The following is a 19,976-nucleotide window of genomic DNA, read 5'->3' as shown; positions in this document are numbered from 1 at the left end:
GTAGACAAAATAAACACGGGAATTGATACGCGATTTTTGCCAATAATTTAATTTTCAGTTGATTTCATAGTTTCGTTTAAACGTTTATTAAACGTTTAAACGAAACATCGTTTAAACGTTTATTAAACGTTTAAACGATGTTTCGTTCGTTTACACGTTTAAACGTGTAAACGGCACAGCACTAGTGTCTTGCCACATGTTTCAAAGGATGAAATTGGGCAAAAAAACTTTTGAAAAGTTTTTGGTTGCTAGGATATGGCCACACCTAGCAACCCAATCCAGATTGCATTTTGAGAGCCCTAAATTTATGTCAAGTTTGGAGGCATCTTTTGCATAAAGTATTTTATGTCTGATATTGCAAATATTATGGAAGACATGTGACCAGCTTTCGAATTTAGCTAATTTTGAGGACATTTTACAGTCTCAATTTTTCGTATTAAAATGGCAAAAAAATGAGATAGGGGCCTTTTCTGGCCCTACTTTGAGTGTGCTCTATATTCACAAGCAATGGCATGTTTGAGTTTTAATTTGCATAGGATCCTTGTCCAGTGGTAGTTGTACGGGAAAAGTGCCCAAAAAATGTTGAGCGGGTCGTACCTTTTACGAACAGCGCCCTCAAACCTCAAAGAAATCTCACTTCTGGCCCTAATTGGGGGTCCAATTTGGGGCTGTGGGCAAATTTGAATTTTTCTTTAAATACCATTTTTCAGGAGTGTATTGACTTTATTTTTAAAAACTCAAGTCAAAAAGTTGTGTATTTTGTGTTATCTACTCAAATTCACGACTCGAAAATTGTGAAAATCACGTAGTTCATATGTATGAAAATGCCTGCACAAGCCGATTTGAGTAATTCAAATGACAACAACTTCTTAGCATTAGCATACAGGTGCTTAATAATTAAGAGGGTGGTTCACTAGCATAAGGACTACCAATAAACTGCATTTTCAGGGTCACATGCTCAATGATGCCTGTGAACAGCGTCCTCAAACATCAGATTTTAACAACATTTTGGGCTATTGTGGGCATTTCAAGGTCAAAATTTGGTCACAATTAAAACTTTTATTTTTTGTTTTCAATACTAAACTAGTAAGACATGTATAGTTATGATGCAAAGAATGAGCTTTGGGCAACTTGGATTGGATATTAGCCCTCTGTGAGGAGACATTATTTAGGGTGTTTGACTTGGCCTTATCTTTTTTTTTTAAATATATAGTTTAAAGTTAAAATTAAGAAAAACAATCCTTGATTTCCAATAAATTTTCAGTTAACATGGAAATATCTGTAATAGTTTCAAAAACTTTCTGCCAAATTCTTTTCATTTTTAAGTAACATATAATGATTTAAGCATTTTAAAGTTTACTTGAATCAGAGTACTGTTTTAACACTGTGTAAATATGGTTTCCTAGAGTCATACAGTCACCGAAAAATTAAACCCATAAACATATACAGTATGTTTAAACTCCAAAAAGTTGAAGTTACAAAAATTTGAGCCCTTTAATATACATGTGATGTTAGTAAAAATTTCAATATATATGGTGTTTGAAATTTTGGCCCTGAGTGTATAAAAGTTACACCACTGATTGTGAAAATGACCATATATGTATACAGGGGGATAGGAGCTTGGGGGGAGGACTGGGGGCATGTGCCTCCCAACTATTTTTCAAAATAGCAAATGTGCCCTACTGGCAAATAAAATGTGCCCCTTTGATAAAGAACTGTCTTTTGGATATCTTAAGCCTTTGTTAATTTAAAAAAAAATTTAATTACTATGTGCACCAAAATTGTATTGATAGCATACTAACACATCAAATACAGTACAGTATATTTAAGTGATTTGGCCGGTGTGTATCGGTTTATAGCATAACGAGTGGTGGTTGTGGAATGAGAAAGTGCCCCTCTGATGTTGTGCCCCCCCCCACTTTTTGGAAGCTTCCTACCACCTGCACCCACACATACTTATACATGAATACACAAACACATACACCCACACACACACACACATACAAACACACACACGCCATCACCATCACATAGATTCCTTCGGCCTTTGGCAAGGAATCAATAAATTGTTAAAATATCCTACCTGTAGTGAAGGATTTGTGTAATCTCTTCAATTGGTTTTCCCAAGACTCTGTATCAGATTCCATATCACTTTCACAGTCCTCCTCATATGGATCAACTGGAACAAAAAAAATCATAAATGCTATGAATGATATCTGTTGCAGAATTAGGCATAAACCCAAGAGGTAATTGAATTGCCACTGGTAGTAGGTTTACTTAAGTGTAATCTTTTTTGGCAAACAGGTATTGAAAAATCCCAATCTGCTCTTCTCTAGCTATGGTGGTTAGCACAATATAGCTATCTCTAGGTGATCTTAGCATCATATGACCAATTCTTCAGCATCAATTTAAGATACAGTATGGCACTTTACTGAGTATTTGCTAGTGTGACTACAACTACGACTTGAGCAGAAGGAAAAGAAACAGGTCTATGCAGTCATGCTTGTGTGTATGGATGTATATATGTGTATATGTAAGTGACATGCATGTGATGCCACTTGTAAACATAATAACTTGATACTTAAGGCAAACTTCAGTTGAGCTCATACTAGTTAGGTAGAATACCTTTTGTGAGTACATGGTCCCTATTGCTTTTGGTTGAGGTCAAAGTTCATCTGAGGTAAAAAACTGTTAACCTTTAATCATCGTAATTTGAGACAAACTTCAATTAAATTCATGCTTGTTATGTAGATTATTCATAGTGAGTACATGGTCCCTATTGTTTTTCTCAAAGGTCAAAAGATGTCAAACACTGACAACCTTGTAAAAACCTTATCTTGACAAGACACACTTCAATTGAGCTCATACTTAGTATGTGTATTCTTTAGAGTGTTTTTATGACCCATATTGTTTTATATGGAGGTTAACAGAGGTCAAACATAGAAACCTTGTAAACAATATATATCTTAATGAGGTAAAATTCAATTGAGCTTATACAGTACTTGGTGGGTAGGTTACCCATAGTGAGAAGGTAGGTAGGTTTTCTTCTGTGCCAGATGGCTCATAAGGTTGGTGCTTAAACCTGGTTTCCATGATGCAAGTAAAATCAGAGTGAAACACTCCCCCAATCCGTCAATCCCTTGCTAACTAGCCCCTAGCTGAAGCTAGCGCCCATTTTAGAGATGGGTGGACTGAAGCAAATGGAGTAAAGTGTCTTGCACAAGGATTCAATGTATTGACTATGCCACCTGTGGGACTCAGACTCACAACCTGTGTGTTAAATGCAAAAGGCACTAAGCCACCATGACCCATAGTGAGTGAATTATTTCTATTAGTTTTTTCGGCAGTCAAAGGTCATGTGCGGTCAACAGAGGTCCAGCAATGTGTGGGACTGTGTGCATGCCATAATGCAAAAGTGGACCTTTTCCAGATTGGACTTTGTTTGGGGACCCCTGCATGTGTCACTGGCTTAAGGATAACAATTTTCCTTACCAGGCAACAATGCTTTTTGCCTTGTTGGACAAACTCTCTTTGGGGTTGACCTGGAAGAACATGCTTGGTCAAGATCGCTACTTTCACTATCTTCATCCAGGGTACCTGCAAACCAAAATAAAAGAACCATGTACAATTTAATTAATTGTAAGTATGAAATTAATTCTTTCAACAAGAAATTGATAGGTAGATATTGATGGTTTGGCATATAAGAATTTCAGGTATCCTTTGACTCCATATTCAAGAACATCATATTCACTACAAATATTGTATTCTCATAATTAATTTACAACAGTGTGATTTCTTCTGACTAGTAGCCGTAATGGTAGATTTACATGGACTGTACTGTATGTTCATCAGTCCATGTACAATATTCAGCCCATAGCCATGTACTGTTGGACACCTCACTAAAGTATGTCATTCAACACATGTGTTGTTTAGAATGATTTAGTACTTAAGCACACTTTTATAACTACCCTTTATTTTTTGCAGTGGCATAGTGAGGGGAGCAAGGGAACTTTCCCCAAGGCACAGGGTATAGGGCCCCCTGCCCCTCGGTGCTGATAATGCTCACTATGCCACTAATCGTACTTGGAGTTTTTGCATGCAAGACATAATCAAAATTTGCAATATATTGAAGAAAATACAGCAATTACAACAAAATGAATGTTGTACATATGACACCCAGCATGTAGCCATCCATGCGTATGCATAGTAGGACACTTGTCACTGGTCCATCTTATTCCAGGGGGTTCATAAAGTTATGGATTTACCACCAGAGAGAAGACATGTACTGTACATGAATAAATAGGAGGTGGTGTACATGTGATTTCCTCTATCTCAAACAATATTTTGTGTCACCTTTACATATAAGTAACATTACCATATGAGTAACATATTTAATGAGTAACATATTTAATGAGTAACATTAGGATATTCAAAATTTCCAATACCTCAAAATATTGAAATGTTGAAATTATACAGATCAATGAATGGTAAGTAGGACAATCAGCATACAACCATTCACGCATGAGGGTGAGACACTTGTTACTGGTCCATCTTATTTCGGGAAATTATTAGGTAAAGATGATAAACCTGTCTAGCTCTTATTGAGGCACTACACAACCATTGAATGTTTTGTTACATCTTCCATACACTACTTCATATATAGACAAAAGAATTCCTGCTATATATAGAATGAACATAGACTTGTGTGTGTCATGAACACATGTGGCCTCCACTTCTGAATATATATATATTATAAATAGGAAACATTAGGGGGACATCTTAAATCCATATTCCTTATATGTTAAAGACATACAGTACAGCTAAATGAATACTGTAGTAGGTAGGCCATTCAGCAAGCAGCCATGTACTGTAAGACAAAGTTTGTTACTGGTCCATCTTTTGTCAGGGATTTTATAGTTGAGTATGCAAAATGTTTGCCTAGATCACTGTAGCCTATATGTCCATGACCTTTGAATACATATTCCATATACTACATTCTGTACCCCACAATGCACAATGAACATGGATTTGTGTGTTTGGAAGGGGGGGGGGCTACTAAGTAGGAGAGACCCATTGAAGACGAGTGTACTTGATTTAGGGATTTTCTTGTACACACATTGCTTCAGTGGCGTAGGAAGGTACTTTTGAGTGGGGGGGCTGAAGACTGATGGCCGGCCTGGGGGAGGGGTCTAAGGGGAGGGGGTGTCACTAATTACACTAAATACACTAATTTTCCTATTTTTACATACCAGAGAAAGTTGAGAGTGGAGATCCATCTGGTCCAGAATTTGTCTGTTGCATTCCCCCTCCAATTTCAGTTATTTTATCCCAAGGCATACCGTCCCTTCCAGGTGTCAGCTGATAAAATTCATCGGTTCTCGCAGGATCTGTCCATCTGTCTAAGGTGTAAGACTCATATATTATCCCTCTCTCGTCCATGATAGCTGTGTAGAATATTCAACAATTAATATATAGTCATTCTTCTTTCTTTCAACGCGCTTGTAATATCATACAGTGGCGTAGGAAGGTACTTTTGAGTGGGGGGGACTGAAGACTGATGGCCGGCCTGGGGGAGGGGTCTAAGGGGAGGGGGTGTCCCCCTCCCCTTTGGAATTTTCTTGCATTTCCAGGTGGCCTCAGATGCAATTTGGTGCAATATAGCACCCTTCAACACCCACTCCATTTTGTAAACTTAATTTTGTATTTTCACCTGGCCTAAGATGCAATTTGGTGCTCCAAATGAGATTTTTTTCTCATTTGGAAATGAAAAAGGGGTTTTCTGACTTGCGAACCGGGGGGCGGAATGATACTTCCGCCCCTCCACATTTTTCACTGGCCCCCCCCCTGGTTCCTACGCCCTTGCATTGCTTCCACCGTCTTATGTCAAATTAAACATTTTGTGTCAACTTCAACATAGGCAACATTAGGGGGACATATTCATATATGTTGAAGACATGTACAGCTAAATGAACAGTACAGTTAAGACAAAGTTTGTCATTGGACTAGTGTTCAAACGATTATGCATAACAGAAAATACCGATTACCGATTATTTTTTTCATAATCGTACCGATTCCGATTCCATTTAATTTGAAAATGAGAAAATATCCCGTTTATACGAAATCGGCAATAAAGTTTGTGATAGAAACAATTGTTGTTGTGATTTTCCTTTGTTTCCTTTTGCTTCTTGTAATACAAGGCTCTTAGATATCCTTTTGTATGTACCAAGTAACCTCTGGAGTTTCTCGGAAAGAAAAAAAAAGATGCAATAATCGTACCGATTCTGCTTCCGATTAGGTTATTCGTTTGAACACTACATTGGACCATTTTATTTCAGGGAATGTATAGTTGAGGATGATAAATATTGGGCTAGCTGGCTCTCACTGTAGCCCTTCATGACCTTCGAATACATATTCCATACTACATACCTCACAATGTGCAATGGACATGGATTTGTTTGTGTGGAGGGAGAGGGGGCTCCTAGGTAGGAAAGACCCATTGAAGACATGGGAACATGTTTTAAGGATTGCCATGAACACTATATGTGGCTTTAATGTCTTACAGGCCTATCAAATTAAATATTTTGTGTCAACTTACACATAGTCAACATTAGGGGACATATATTCATATGTTGAAGACGTGCTATTAGCCACTGTGCCCCTTCTTATCTTGAACCCTGGTCCATCTTATTTCAAGGAATTTATAGTTGAGGTTGCTAAACATTTGCCTAGCTCACTGTATCCCTACATGACCTTTGCATAAATATTCCATACTACTTAGCTCACAGTGTCCAATGGGCATATAAGTGGAGGGGGGGGGGGGGGGGGGTACTAAGTAGGATAGACCTGCATTGGAATCATGTGTAACTAGGCTATACCAAAGTTCAAACACAAGCGTTAAAATGCCTCAGAACTCAATTTTTTTATAAGTAAATATTATATGTACTTGCCCAATGTTAAATGAATGGTGGTAATGACATTCAGCACACAACCAAGTCCAGTAACACAAAGTTTGTCACTGGACCTGTATTGGGGTACACTTCAATCCAAACATCACAAAAGACATTTTTTGATGTATGCAGTTGTCAAACTCATTATCAATCACTACATGAAATATCAAACCTTTCTTACCTGTCAAGGTTTTGTGTGTTGTTTCAGGAGATGACTACTGTCACAGGAGCTTGTTTCAGATTCTGTAAAATTTTCACAACTTTCCTCATCTTGTGGAACTGAAAGATATGTGCAAAAGGTCATGAAGAATTTGTAGCTACAGAGTATACAGTTCATAATTATTTAAGAATAAAACAGATCCAACAGTAAGCTAATGGGGTCTTACTTTACCAAGTGCTGTAACGTTAGCTAGGCGTTTTGGACTAGTCACTGACCATAACTGTGTGTTATGGTTTATCAAAGGTGGAAGCTGTTTAACCGATCGTCAGCCAAATACCCAGAATTTGTAGCAAAGTACTGTACCTGTAATATATATTGTCATATTTTCCAAGAGTATTTTTAACTCATAGAGACAGATATTTTGACTATTTATTTCTTCAATGTTGTTTACATTTTAGACTGTTGAACAGTTGCTTAATAAATTGGACAGATCATTAAATGTTTTGTTTAGTGTATTTTCAATAAAAGTACTGTTTTTTGCGTGCTTTGGGCGCTGTTATTAGACCTCCTAATCAAAGGTTTATTCTATACTAATGAGGTTATATTAATTGTTGCGGTTGGATTAACTAAATCCTTTTGTCTCGATGATTTGTGTTTCAAGGGTTTTAAGTTTTGTTCTGCTTGAACCTTTTATTTATTTACCATTTTATTAAATAATTACTATACATAATAATTTATGTTTTATGGTGTTGCTTCATATTTTTTATTTGTGTCGATGGCCACCAATACTAATGAATGGTTGATCGTGATCTGGTAAATAAGTCAAGTTCCTTATCTGACCGAAATTCGGGGAAATATCCACAACTATACTAAAACCTCCACAACACAGTCACTGCTGTTTGCACGATTCTTACCCACTTTTACTAGTTTTAACAATAATTTTTTTTCTTACTTAACTGTGTGTAGCACATCTTCATCATGGACAATATCTTGTGATTATATTTTAAAAATGAATTCAGTGATAAAAGACAACAAATTTTGCCAAAACTTTACACACACAATACGACAGGACAGACTTCTAAGTAACCATGCTGTTACCAGGACATTTGTACCCAAACCGCAGTATCAGCCAGTGAAAACAAACGATAGATACATTCACTAAGTACTATGGTCTAGCTTGATCGCCAGAGCTAAAATACTCTTATTCAGAAGTTTAAACTTCAAGTAATTTCAAATAATTGTGTAGTTGTTATTTGCTACTAAACACTAATCGTATAAGTCAAGAAACCTTTTCTTACTTCGCTAGAGCCATTATCTGTACGTTATCTACAATATTCAAGAGTAGAACAACACATTGACATTTAAACATGATGCAGCTCAGATTTGCGACCCTTATAACGTCTCAGACCAAGATAAAATAGAAAAAATTCAAAGGAAGGCAGCACATTTTGTAACTTGTGATTTCTGTAGGCAATCCAGCATCACTGAGATCTTAAAGACTTTGAAATGGGAACCCCTCATAGAAAGACAGAAAAGGGCCAGACTCATGCTTTTTTATCAAATTATAAATGGCCTTGTTGCAGTCCCAAACGAGAATAATCCCTTCTTGAAACCAGGGAGACGTGACAGCTGTACTCAAATTCCTTGCTTTTCATGATAGTTTCTATCCTAGGACTATTAAAGTCTGGAATACGCAATCCTTGGCCGATAAGGAGAGCCATAGTCTTTGAGGTGCTTAAAACTAGATTACCCACGCATTGGTTGTTAGTGTTACTAGCACTGCTGCCCTGCGTAACAACATCCTCGTTGTGATACCTGAGAGGGGTTTTAACAAGTACTTTTAAACAGAAACAGATATGCACTGTAGATTGGTGTGTGCTCACCGGCAAAAATCTGGTGACTGCCGAAAAGTGACCTTAGCCCGCGCTGCCCCATAGACGTTAACTCGAATTAGGCAAGTCTGATGTAATTCACATATATACCTTAGGTCTAGCCTAATCGTGCATCGTTTTATTGTACATCAACCATGGACTCTAGTGTGGAGGTTTGCGAAAAGTTCCCACTTTCATGCAAAAGAGGTTATAGCGCTTACACAGGTTAAATCTCTGACCAAGGTGGCTAAATCCTGACTAGTCCAAAATCACAATGTTGCACCACGGTGCACACACACAGAAATATTTTCTGAGTTCTCCGTACGCATTGATTTTGCACAGGAATGAAATCTCAAAATAAAATATAGTTCGTTATATAGATACAGTCAACCATCTCCGTGAGGCGTTGCAAATGTTCAAATCCCCCAGTCCCAAGCCCCCCACGGTATGGTACTCATACTTCATGAACACCTATCTGCTACATACGAAATTTGGGTCAGGACTTAGTTTGGGTCAAATCCCTATTTTCCTTGGCGCAGAGGGCCCGAATCACATGTCAGATATGCTAATTTTGTTTTTGACTTATGAAAAAAATGAAACAGCTCCCATTGACTTTGTGTTAGCTCCGTGCGTGGGGTGTTGCAAATGTTCAAAGCCCCCAGTCCCAAGTCCCCACGATATGGTACTCAAACTTCATGAACACCTAGCTGGTACATACAAAATTTGGGTCAGGACTTAGTTTGGGTCAAATCCCTATTTTCCTTGGCGCACGGGGCCCCTAACACATGCCAGATATGCCAGATATTTTGTTTTTATCTACAGATGGATATACCTGTACTAAGCAATAATTTAGCATGACAATGTTGCCTTTTTGGTCATTGGAAAAGAGTACACTTTGGAACACATATCATCAGTCACTAACATAGCAACTTCTTTAACTTTAAGACTCGCGCAAAACGAAACGTTAATCTGACCTAGTTTCGAAAGAGGTGTAACAAAAGTGTTAGACACCATCATCAACCCAGAAAATACGCACACAGCTTGCTACTGTACCTTTGGTAATTAGACACTAGTGTACAGTCAGTACATACAGCTGTGGTCAATACCTACAGCACAGTGTACAAACGATACAGCGATGGACATCTCAGGTCCAGCTAAAGATAACAAGGTATCACTATCATTACTGTGTTCATTTTGTAGCTCAACAAGCAGAAAATTTCACTTGCAAGCAACAGAAAGTTTCCTTTTTTAGAGGGGCGAGTCTTCAATGCCTTTAACTGCCAAAATCTGATGATTAAATCAAAAGATATTTTCATCTCATATCTAGATACTACTAGACTGGATAAGAGGAGCTTAATTAGGCGTTAGGTGAGACATTTCTTCAGGTATTTAGGCTTCATTTTGTTTCCTTTAATACTGATGCTACAACAAAAATTGGGGGTTGGGGGCCGGGGGGGGCAGAGTAAGACTCAAAACTTATTATAGATTCAGAATCAATTTACCCCCTTGAGTATTTAAGTTGCAGAAAAGGCAGCTTTTCATCAATGGTCTATATACTTCTCATGCTTTACCTATATCTAATGATTGCTGTGTAATGATCGAGATCCCTTTTGCGAATATGATTTGAGGTAATTCTAAAAAATAAGTATGTGGAAGCTTGGGGTATAGGAGCACAAGGCCTAGTTTTACTAAGACAATGGTCTCCATACAGGAGAGCAGTGGCAATTGTGTTCCACGTCATACATTATTTTGTCAATCTGGTTATATGTGAAATTTAAAGGTCTTGTTCATATGAAATCTTGAACAATAAAAATTGTAATCTTTGCAGTCATGCTGGCATGTGTACATGGGTATATTTATGTGGTCATGCTTAGCAGCTTGTAAACACAATATCTCAAGAATGGAAACTTTGACAGTCCCCATGTTTGATATGTAGGTGGGCTACATTGAATAAAAGAACCTGATTGTCTTTAAAGATCAAGGTTTGGGGTCAAAGGATTTATGGAAATCCTTGTAAAAGCAATATCTCAAGAAGAAAAGCTTTCAGAGATTACAGGTTACCTGTGCTGATGTATTACACTGTTGTACTAAACAGACTAAGACTGTTTTGGTCATCAATCACTCTTTGTAAATGTCTTTGTAAATATTCTTAATGCCACATCTCTTCCTCAATGCTTTTTGCTATAATACTTAAATCAAGTGTGTTGTTCATCCTGGCTATAACTTTTTATAACATTGAAACCACAATGCAGTTTTGCATTCTGGTTATACATCTTTCTTAGGACTGTTGTATATATTCCTGTTTCACATGCTGTTTATGATGTTTAATTAAAGGTTCACCTTTATTGGTATCTTCAATTCCTGTGTCTCTTATCTGTGTAATTTAAAATTGTCCAAGAAAGCATGGAAAACGATATTCATAGAAATTTGAAAATATAATAACCTGGTTCTGTTTTTATACATGCATACTTCTAATGCATGTTTCAAAGGATTTGGTACTCACGTCACCCTAAGTGCATTTTGCACATTACATTGTTTTCAAGCACTAAGTATGACAAACTATAAAGTGTTATGCTCTCAGTACACTTGGCAAAGCATTTTCCTCCTATTACATGTAGGTCATCATTCAAACACTTGATATGAAATAATGTACTGAGTGTTCGCTATATATGCAGTGCAAATGTCCCTTTACCAAAAGACCCTGTTTAAAGAAATTGCTCTGCTGTGAATGGAACCCTAATTATAAACCTATTAGCTTAAACCTATAATCCGAAACCAAAATGTCTCCGCCTTGAAGCAGCCAAACAGGCACCATGAACAGCTTCGGCCCTGCAATGCAACATCAAACAAACAGTCAAAGCATTGTAGAAGAAAATATGTCAGTAAGACATCTCAAATTCTAGCAGGCCTATGTAGTTTTTCACAAAGGTAGTATGCTATTTTAATATTCTACAGCTCAGTTATTTTCTGTAGTGTTTCACACCAAGATAGCAGTCCAAACACTAGGTTGAACTGGTTTTGCCCATCATGGTTATTCACACACTTGATATTCCATTCTGGGTGTCACTTACCACATCAAAGACACAGTGGTTCAAACACTTGGTACAAAACACTGAGTGTTTCGTGTACCATCTTAACCAGACAGTAGGGTTGAGGCTAGTGTCAAGGTGTTTCGGCAACGCAGCTAGTTGAGGCTAGTGTCAAGGTGTTTCGCCAACGCAGCTAGTTGAGACTAGTTTCAAGGTGTTTCGACAACGCCAGCTAGTTGAGACTAGTTTCAAGGTGTTTCGACAACAAACCTTGGTATTGCTTTCTGAGGGTTCCACTGAGATTAGAGTCAAGGTGTTTCGACACACAGCTAGTTGAGGCTAGTGTCAAGGCGTTTCGACAACAAGACTAATTGGTATTGCATTCTGAGGGTTTCACTGAGATTAGTGTCAAGGTGTTTCGACAACGCAGCTAGTTGAGGTTAGTTTCAAGGTGTTTCGACAACGCCAGCTGGTTGAGACTAGTTTCAAGGTGTTTCGACAACAAAACTTGGTATTGCTTTCTGAGGGTTCCACTGAGATTAGTGTCAAGGTGTTTCAACAACACAGCTAGTTGAGACTAGTGTCAAGGTGTTTCGACAACAAGACTAATTGGTATTGCATTCTGAGGGTTTCGCTGTGATTAGTGTCAAGGTGTTTCAACAACGCTGCTAGTTGAGACTAGTTTCAAGGTGTTTCGACAACAAAACATGGTAGTGCTTTTAAAGGGTTTCACTGAGATTAGCGTCCCGGTGTTTTGACAACACAGCTAGTTGAGGTTAGTTTCAAGGTGTTTCGACAACGCCAGCTAGTTGAGACTAGTTTCAAGGTGTTTCGACAACAAAACTTGGTATTGCATTCTGAGGGTTTCACTGAGATTAGTGTCAAGGTGTTTCGACAACGCAGCTAGTTGAGGTTAGTTTCAAGGTGTTTCGACAACGCCAGCTAGTTGAGACTAGTTTCAAGGTGTTTCGACAACAAAACTTGGTATTGCTTTCTGAGGGTTCCACTGAGATTAGTGTCAAGGTGTTTCAACAACACAGCTAGTTGAGGCTAGTGTCAAGGTGTTTCGACAACAAGACTAATTGGTATTGCATTCTGAGGGTTTCACTGTGATTAGTGTCAAGGTGTTTCGACAACGCCAGCTAGCTGAGACTAGTTTCAAGGTGTTTCGACAACAATACTTGGTATTGCTTTCTGAGGGTTCCACTGAGATTAGTGTCAAGGTGTTTCGTCAACACAGCTAGTTGAGACTAGTGTCAAGGTGTTTCGACAACAAGACTAATTGGTATTGCATTCTGAGGGTTTCACTGGGATTAGTGTTAAGGTGTTTCAACAACGCAGCTAGTTGAGACTATTTTCAAGGTGTTTCGACAACGCCAGCTAGTTGAGACTAGTTTCAAGGTGTTTCGACAACAAAACATGGTATTGCTTTTTGAGGGTTCCACTGAGATTAGTGTCAAGGTGTTTTGACAACACAGCTAGTTGAGGCTAGTGTCAAGGTGTTTCGACAACAAGACTAATTGGTATTGCATTCTGAGGGTTTCACTGAGATAAGTGTCAAGGTGTTTCGACAACACAGCTAGTTGAGACTAGTTTCAAGATGTTTGGTCAACAAAACTTGGTATTGCATTCTGAGGGTTCCACTGAGATAAGTGTCAAGGTGTTTCGACAACGCAGCTAGTTGAGGCTAGTTTCAAGGTGTTTTGACAACAAAACATGGTATTGCTTTTTGAGGGTTCCACTATTAGTGTCAAGGTGTTTTGACAACACAGCTAGTTGAGGCTAGTGTCAAGGTGTTTCAACAACAAAACTTGGTATGCATTCTGAGGGTTTCACTGAGATTAGTGTCAAGGTGTTTCAACAACACAGCTAGTTGAGGCTAGTTTCAAGGTGTTTCGACAACAAGACTAACTGGTATTGCTTTCTGAGGGTTCCACTGAGATTAGTGTCAAGGTGTTTCGACAACGCCAGCTAGTTGAGACTTATTTCAAGGTGTTTCGACAACAAAACATGGTATTGCTTTCTGAGGGTTCCCCTGAGATTAGTGTCAAGGTGTTTCAACAACACAGCTAGTTGAGGCTAGTGTCAAGGTGTTTCGATTACAAGACTAATTGGTATTGCATTCTGAGGGTTTCACTGAGATTAGTGTAAAGGTGTTTCGACAACACAGCTAGTTGAGACTAGTTTCAAGGTGTTTCGACAACACAGCTATATAGTTAAGGCTAGTGTCAAGGTGTTTCGACAACAAGACTAATTGGTATTGCATTTTGAGGGTTTCACTGAGATATTTGTCACAGAGGTGTTTCGACAACGCAGCTAGTTGAGGCTAGTTTCAAGGTGTTTCGACAACGCCAGCTAGTTGAGACTAGTTTCAAGGTGTTTAGACAACAAAACTTGGTATTGCATTCTGAGGGTTCCACTGAGATAATATCAAGGTGTTTCGACAACACAGCTAGTTGAGGCTAGTGTCAAGGTGTTTCGACAACAAGACTAATTGGTATTGCATTCTGAGGGTTTCACTGAGATTAGTGTAAAGGTGTTTCGACAACGCAGCTCGTTGAGGCTAGTTTCAAGGTGTTTCCACAACACCAGCTACAGTAGTTGAGACTAGTTTCAAGGTGTTTCGACAACAAAACTTGGTATTGCATTCTGAGGGTTCCACTGAGATATGTGTCAAGGTGTTTCGACAACACAGCTAGTTGAGGCTAGTGTCAAGGTGTTTCGATTACAAGACTTGGTATTGCATTCTGAGGGTTTCAATGAGGTTAGTGTCAAGGTGTTTTTACAATGCAGCTAGTAGCCTAGTTGAGACTAGTTTCAAAGTGTTTCCAAAACAAAACTTGGTATTGCTTTCTGAGGGTTCCACTGTGATTAGTGTCAAGGTGTTTCGACAACACAGCTAGTTGAGACTAGTGTCAAGGTGTTTCGACAACAAATCTTGGTATTGCATTCTGAGGGTTCCACTGAGATATGTGTCAAGGTGTTTCGACAACACAGCTAGTTGAGGCTAGTGTCAAGGTGTTTCGATTACAAGACTTGGTATTGCATTCTGACGGTTTCAATGAGATTAGTGTCAAGGTGTTTTTACAATGCAGCTAGTAGCCTAGTTGAGACTAGTTTCAAAGTGTTTCCAAAACAAAACTTGGTATTGCTTTCTGAGGGTTCCACTGTGATTAGTGTCAAGGTGTTTCGACAACACAGCTAGTTGAGACTAGTGTCAAGGTGTTTCGACAACAAAACTTGGTAATGCATTCTGAGGGTTCCACTGAGATATGTGTCAAGGTGTTTCGACAACACAGCTAGTTGAGGCTAGTGTCAAGGTGTTTCGATTACAAGACTTGGTATTGCATTCTGACGGTTTCAATGAGATTAGTGTCAAGGTGTTTTTACAATGCAGCTAGTAGCCTAGTTGAGACTAGTTTCAAAGTGTTTCCAAAACAAAACTTGGTATTGCTTTCTGAGGGTTCCACTGTGATTAGTGTCAAGGTGTTTCGACAACACAGCTAGTTGAGACTAGTGTCAAGGTGTTTCAACAACAAAACTTGGTAATGCATTCTGAGGGTTCCACTGAGATATGTGTCAACGTGTTTCGACAACACAGCTAGTTGTGGCTAGTGTCAAGGTGTTTCGATTACAAGACTTGCATTCTGAGGGTTTCACTGAGATTAGTGTCAAGGTGTTTTTACAACGCAGCTAGTAGCCTAGTTGAGACTAGTTTCAAGGTGTTTCCAAAACAAAACTTGGTATTGCTTTCTGAGGGTTCCACTGTGATTAGTGTCAAGGTGTTTCGACAACACAGCTAGTTGAGGTTAGTTTCAAGGTGTTTCGACAACACTAGCTAGTTGAGACTAGTTTCAAGGTGTTTCGACAACAAAACTTGGTATTGCATTCTGAGGGTTCCACTGAGATACTGTATGTGTCAAGGTGTTTCGACAACACAGCTAGTTGAGACTAGTTTCAAGGTGTTTCGACAACAGAACTTGGTATTGCTTTCTGAGGGTTCCACTGAGATTAGTGTCAAGGTGTTTCGACAACATAGCCAGTTTAGGCTAGTGTCAAGGTGTTTCGACAACAAAACTTGGTATTGCATTCTGAGGGTTTCACTGAGATTAGTGTCAAGGTGTTTCGACAACACAGCTATACAGTAGTTGAGGCTAGTTTCAAGGTGTTTCGACAACAAAACTTGGTATTGCATTCTGAGGGTTTCACTTATATTACTGTACCAGGACAAAGTGATTCAAACACTTGGAATGCCATGCAGGGTGTTTCAATTACAGCATCACAGAAACAGTGATTCAAACACCTGTTACAGCAAACTGAGTGTTTCGTGTACCAACTTTACCTAGGGCCTAGATCTGAGGGTTTCGCTTACCTTAGTGATGCAAACAGTTAGTACCGCAAACTCAGTGTTTCGTTTCCATCATTTCTTGACTTGATTTTATGCATTTCGTTTTAAAAATGCTCTAAAAGTAACTAACAACTTCATCTCTATCCCCAACACATCCCAAAACTCCATAATACGATCAGCGAATCCGAAACGGAAGTGACGTTAGAGGTCAACTAGCTGTGTTGTCAAAACACCTTGGAACTAACCTCAGCCAGAAATCAACAGGTTCATCGTTCTAGTAATGTTACAATTGCTAGATAAATATGCAAGTGAGTTAGGCACTTGGCAAACAGCAAGGCTAAAAACTTACCGCTGAGAAACAGATCCCTGCTGCCAAATAATCATCTCTTCAAAATCCACCAAGAAAGTTCTCAGTATCCTTTGGTGCATACAGCGTGTCGTCACGGGGGTACTGGTTTCGCGAGAAATTAAAGTACGGAATTGATACGGGCAAATCTGTACTGACCTGCAATGTCTCCGAAAGAAGAAAGACACGCCTGGTATTAACTTGAGTATATTACACACAGAACTCATTTTTGATGAAAGAAACGCTTTGATGATTTTTTCAGTTATAAATTGTTCTAGGCCTAGATCAGTTAAAGTTAGACCAAGCCTCCCAAGCATAACGTACGATGTTCTGACAACTCTATAGATTTAGGCTAACATAGACACTGTCAAAGTGTTAGGCTAAGGCTTACCTGAGGCTCACAAAGCTATGACGGATATGTCTTGCTGTTTGTAGTAATTCTGCAATGCACTTCAGACAGGTTAGTGGTTCCTTCTTATCCTACAGTATTTTAAATTTCAATATCCCTTGTTAATCTCACTTTGGTACACTGATTTAAACTTGTCCTGCAATAAATGTTCCTAAAACACGATAATCTAAATATGGTGGTTTCTGGATGTCCATTAGTATACCATCTTGGGTGCAAAGTGGCTAATTTGCAGGACAGGCTTGGGGCGATTACATCTGAATGTAATCAATTACGATTACGATTACTTGAGAATGTACGATTACGATTTACAGCCTAAAGTTGAAGTAATCGATTACGATTACATTGTAATGTAATCGTGATTACAATCACGATTACATTGTGGTTACTTGCACAATCCTCTGCATATCTGTTTAATATAACTCTCTGCCGGGAAATAGGGCAATGGAATAGGGCAAAGGAAGGGCATTTACAGTATATACGGACAAAATTGTGGAAGTATATCTACAATTCCTACCAGGCATTACACATAAAATATGCCTTAACACGTTTAAGATGTGTAACCCATAAGTCCAGTAAAAAATACAATTTAAACAGACAAAGAGTAAACAGACAAATACTAAAGTAAAACAAATGAAGATTTTCATGCAACACTATATTTTGTAAACTAATAATTTCTGCACAGCAGCAAAACTAAAAACTCTTTTACATTATAACACCAAAATAAAACTAAACAGCTTTGAAATGGGGCATTCCACAGTACATGGGACATGGAAGGCCAAAGTAAAAGTAAATTATTTTCATCAAAAAGTGGTCAACTCTGGTAAAGCAAATTCTGATCCACCAAAATACTTAATTTGCAGTGATTTTTTCAGCAACAAGGTTAATTACATTAATTAAAGAGCTGTAAATGGTGCAAAGTTGGATGGGTTATTGGACAATGGAATGTAGGCAAATTTCTGAATAAGTTTATTGTGCTAGAGAATTCTAGAAGCAGGAACACTTCTTTGGTTACACTAAAAGCCAATAGTAAGAATTAGTTTTAATCATTTCTACTAATTTTGCCCTTCTCATTCAAATTTCACTGTAATCATAAATGTAATACGATTACGATTACTTTGCCCTTGTAATCGATTACGATTACTTTGTAATTTTCACAAAAGTAATCGATTATGATTACGATTACTTCAAAAAATGTAATCGATTGTAATCGATTACTGATTACGATTACCCCAAGCCTGCTAATTTGACAACAAACTGACCTCTTATAGTGTATGTTCTACGAATTTATAGTTTTAGTGGTATCTGGTGGACAAAAAGTTAATGAAAGAAACATAAGCAGATAGAAATTATTTGAGGAAGGTTATATACCTTATCTTAAACCTATTTGAACATGCAAACATTGTCAGTGGAGAATAAATTTAGTATAGCATCCAATATGTAATTTCTTGAAAATTGTGATACACAAGGTAAACAATTTTTTCCGGGTACCCGGACACCTGACGGGTAACAGCTCTCGGGTACCCGGTTCCCAATTTTGGACTGGTGTAAACACTACCAAATGCCATTATTTATGTCATGTTATCATGTCTTTACTATTTTGCAATAAGCTAGATGTAGTGTTGTGTATGGTAGCAATTATTTCAACAACTATATTCTAAATGTTTGCCATTAATATTAACTCTCCACAGTGAAATCCAGATTCCCTTCCCATCTGCTAAGGAAGCTGATATAGCGTACAATAGTTTGAGAGTGGACATCAGCAGAGAACCAAGGAAAGATCAAATGTCAAAGGAGCTGACAGTTTCAGATAACATTTTGAATGTGTGAGTAGAAGAATTTTATAGAAATAATCTGCCATTCTTCTACTATAAGAATTTTTTTTTTAAATTTCATGTTTTGTACTTTGACTGGGAAAATGTTGATTGCATTTTACGGTGCCAAGTTTTTGCTTTATCTCGTCTACACAGAGGTATACATTGAAATTAATTCATTCATGGCCCTTATATTATTCAGTGTTTTTTTTGTAAGTCTAGTCATAAACTGTTTACCTGCCATATAATTTGATATGCTTGTAACGATGTTGTACTAAAGGGTATGCACACATACTACGTGAGTGGAATACAAACTGTTGCACATATTGAATCTTGTTCTCCTCCCGCCTTCTCATTCAGGCATTTTACAGCAACAGAAGCTAGATTTCTTCGGACAGCTGTGAGCTCGTTCTTTGATTTCCTAAATCTTGTGGTGAAGACCATGGAAGAGTTTGGTCCTCCCTTTGAGAGAAGCTCAACACCAGATGGATGATGAAATCCATTGAGAATGATTAGAACTATCCGTGGTGGACTTCTCAAGAAAGTGAAAAGACAAACAAGATCAGCAACAGTTACAGCAGCTGAATATTAAAGGAGAACTAACCCTGTTAGTGAGCTAGTAGATTTCCCCTGGTTGCTTCCATGGAGGAGGTATTGCAGACACTATACTGTATGCCAGATCAGGGAAAGCAGCTTTAAATCAACTCTTTTTGGCAGTTTTGAAGAGGGGAAGGGAGGGGGGCGGGTAGGAGGAGGATTCAATTGGATATTAGAGTTTGCAAACTAAGGAAGTCAAGAAACCACTTAATATGGTTCTTGAAATGAGAACCTTTTTGCAATGGCTAAAAGCTTTTCTTCTCATATTTCTGATACCGCAAATCATTTAATCTACACTCGCATCTGGTTCCGGTATGATACAATATTTCCAAAGTACTGCACAGTGGTTTTGCAAGGATTTTTGCTCACTCCCCACCCCCATCCCTTGTTATATTGAAGAAAAATAATTAAAAACCGAAAAGATGGGACAACAATGACTACTATAATAAAACTGAAGT

General features: G+C 38.2%; 1 protein-coding gene and 1 long non-coding RNA gene across 2 annotated transcripts; both read left to right on the top strand.

Moving 5' to 3' along the window:
* Positions 1–13,448: 13,448 nt before the first annotated feature.
* Positions 13,449–16,368, top strand: LOC139961635 (uncharacterized). The gene is made up of 3 exons (XR_011790948.1): positions 13,449–13,569; positions 14,199–14,480; positions 16,128–16,368. It is a non-coding gene; the product is annotated as an uncharacterized lncRNA (long non-coding RNA).
* Positions 16,369–16,547: 179 nt separating this feature from the next.
* On the top strand, positions 16,548–19,974 carry LOC139961634 (EKC/KEOPS complex subunit LAGE3-like). Its single transcript, XM_071960971.1, has 3 exons — positions 16,548–16,894; positions 18,799–18,933; positions 19,282–19,974. The coding sequence occupies exons 1-3, from the start codon at positions 16,866–16,868 to the stop codon at positions 19,412–19,414; spliced, it is 297 nt and encodes a 98-aa protein (XP_071817072.1). The 5' UTR covers positions 16,548–16,865; the 3' UTR covers positions 19,415–19,974.
* The last annotated feature ends 2 nt before the right edge of the window (positions 19,975–19,976 follow it).

The sequence above is a fragment of the Apostichopus japonicus genome, chromosome 20 (genome assembly GCF_037975245.1).
Source record: "Apostichopus japonicus isolate 1M-3 chromosome 20, ASM3797524v1, whole genome shotgun sequence".
NCBI classification, from domain to species: domain Eukaryota; kingdom Metazoa; phylum Echinodermata; class Holothuroidea; order Aspidochirotida; family Stichopodidae; genus Apostichopus; species Apostichopus japonicus.
Note: the sequence above shows the minus strand (reverse complement) of the source record. Positions and strands in the feature narration are given on the sequence as shown.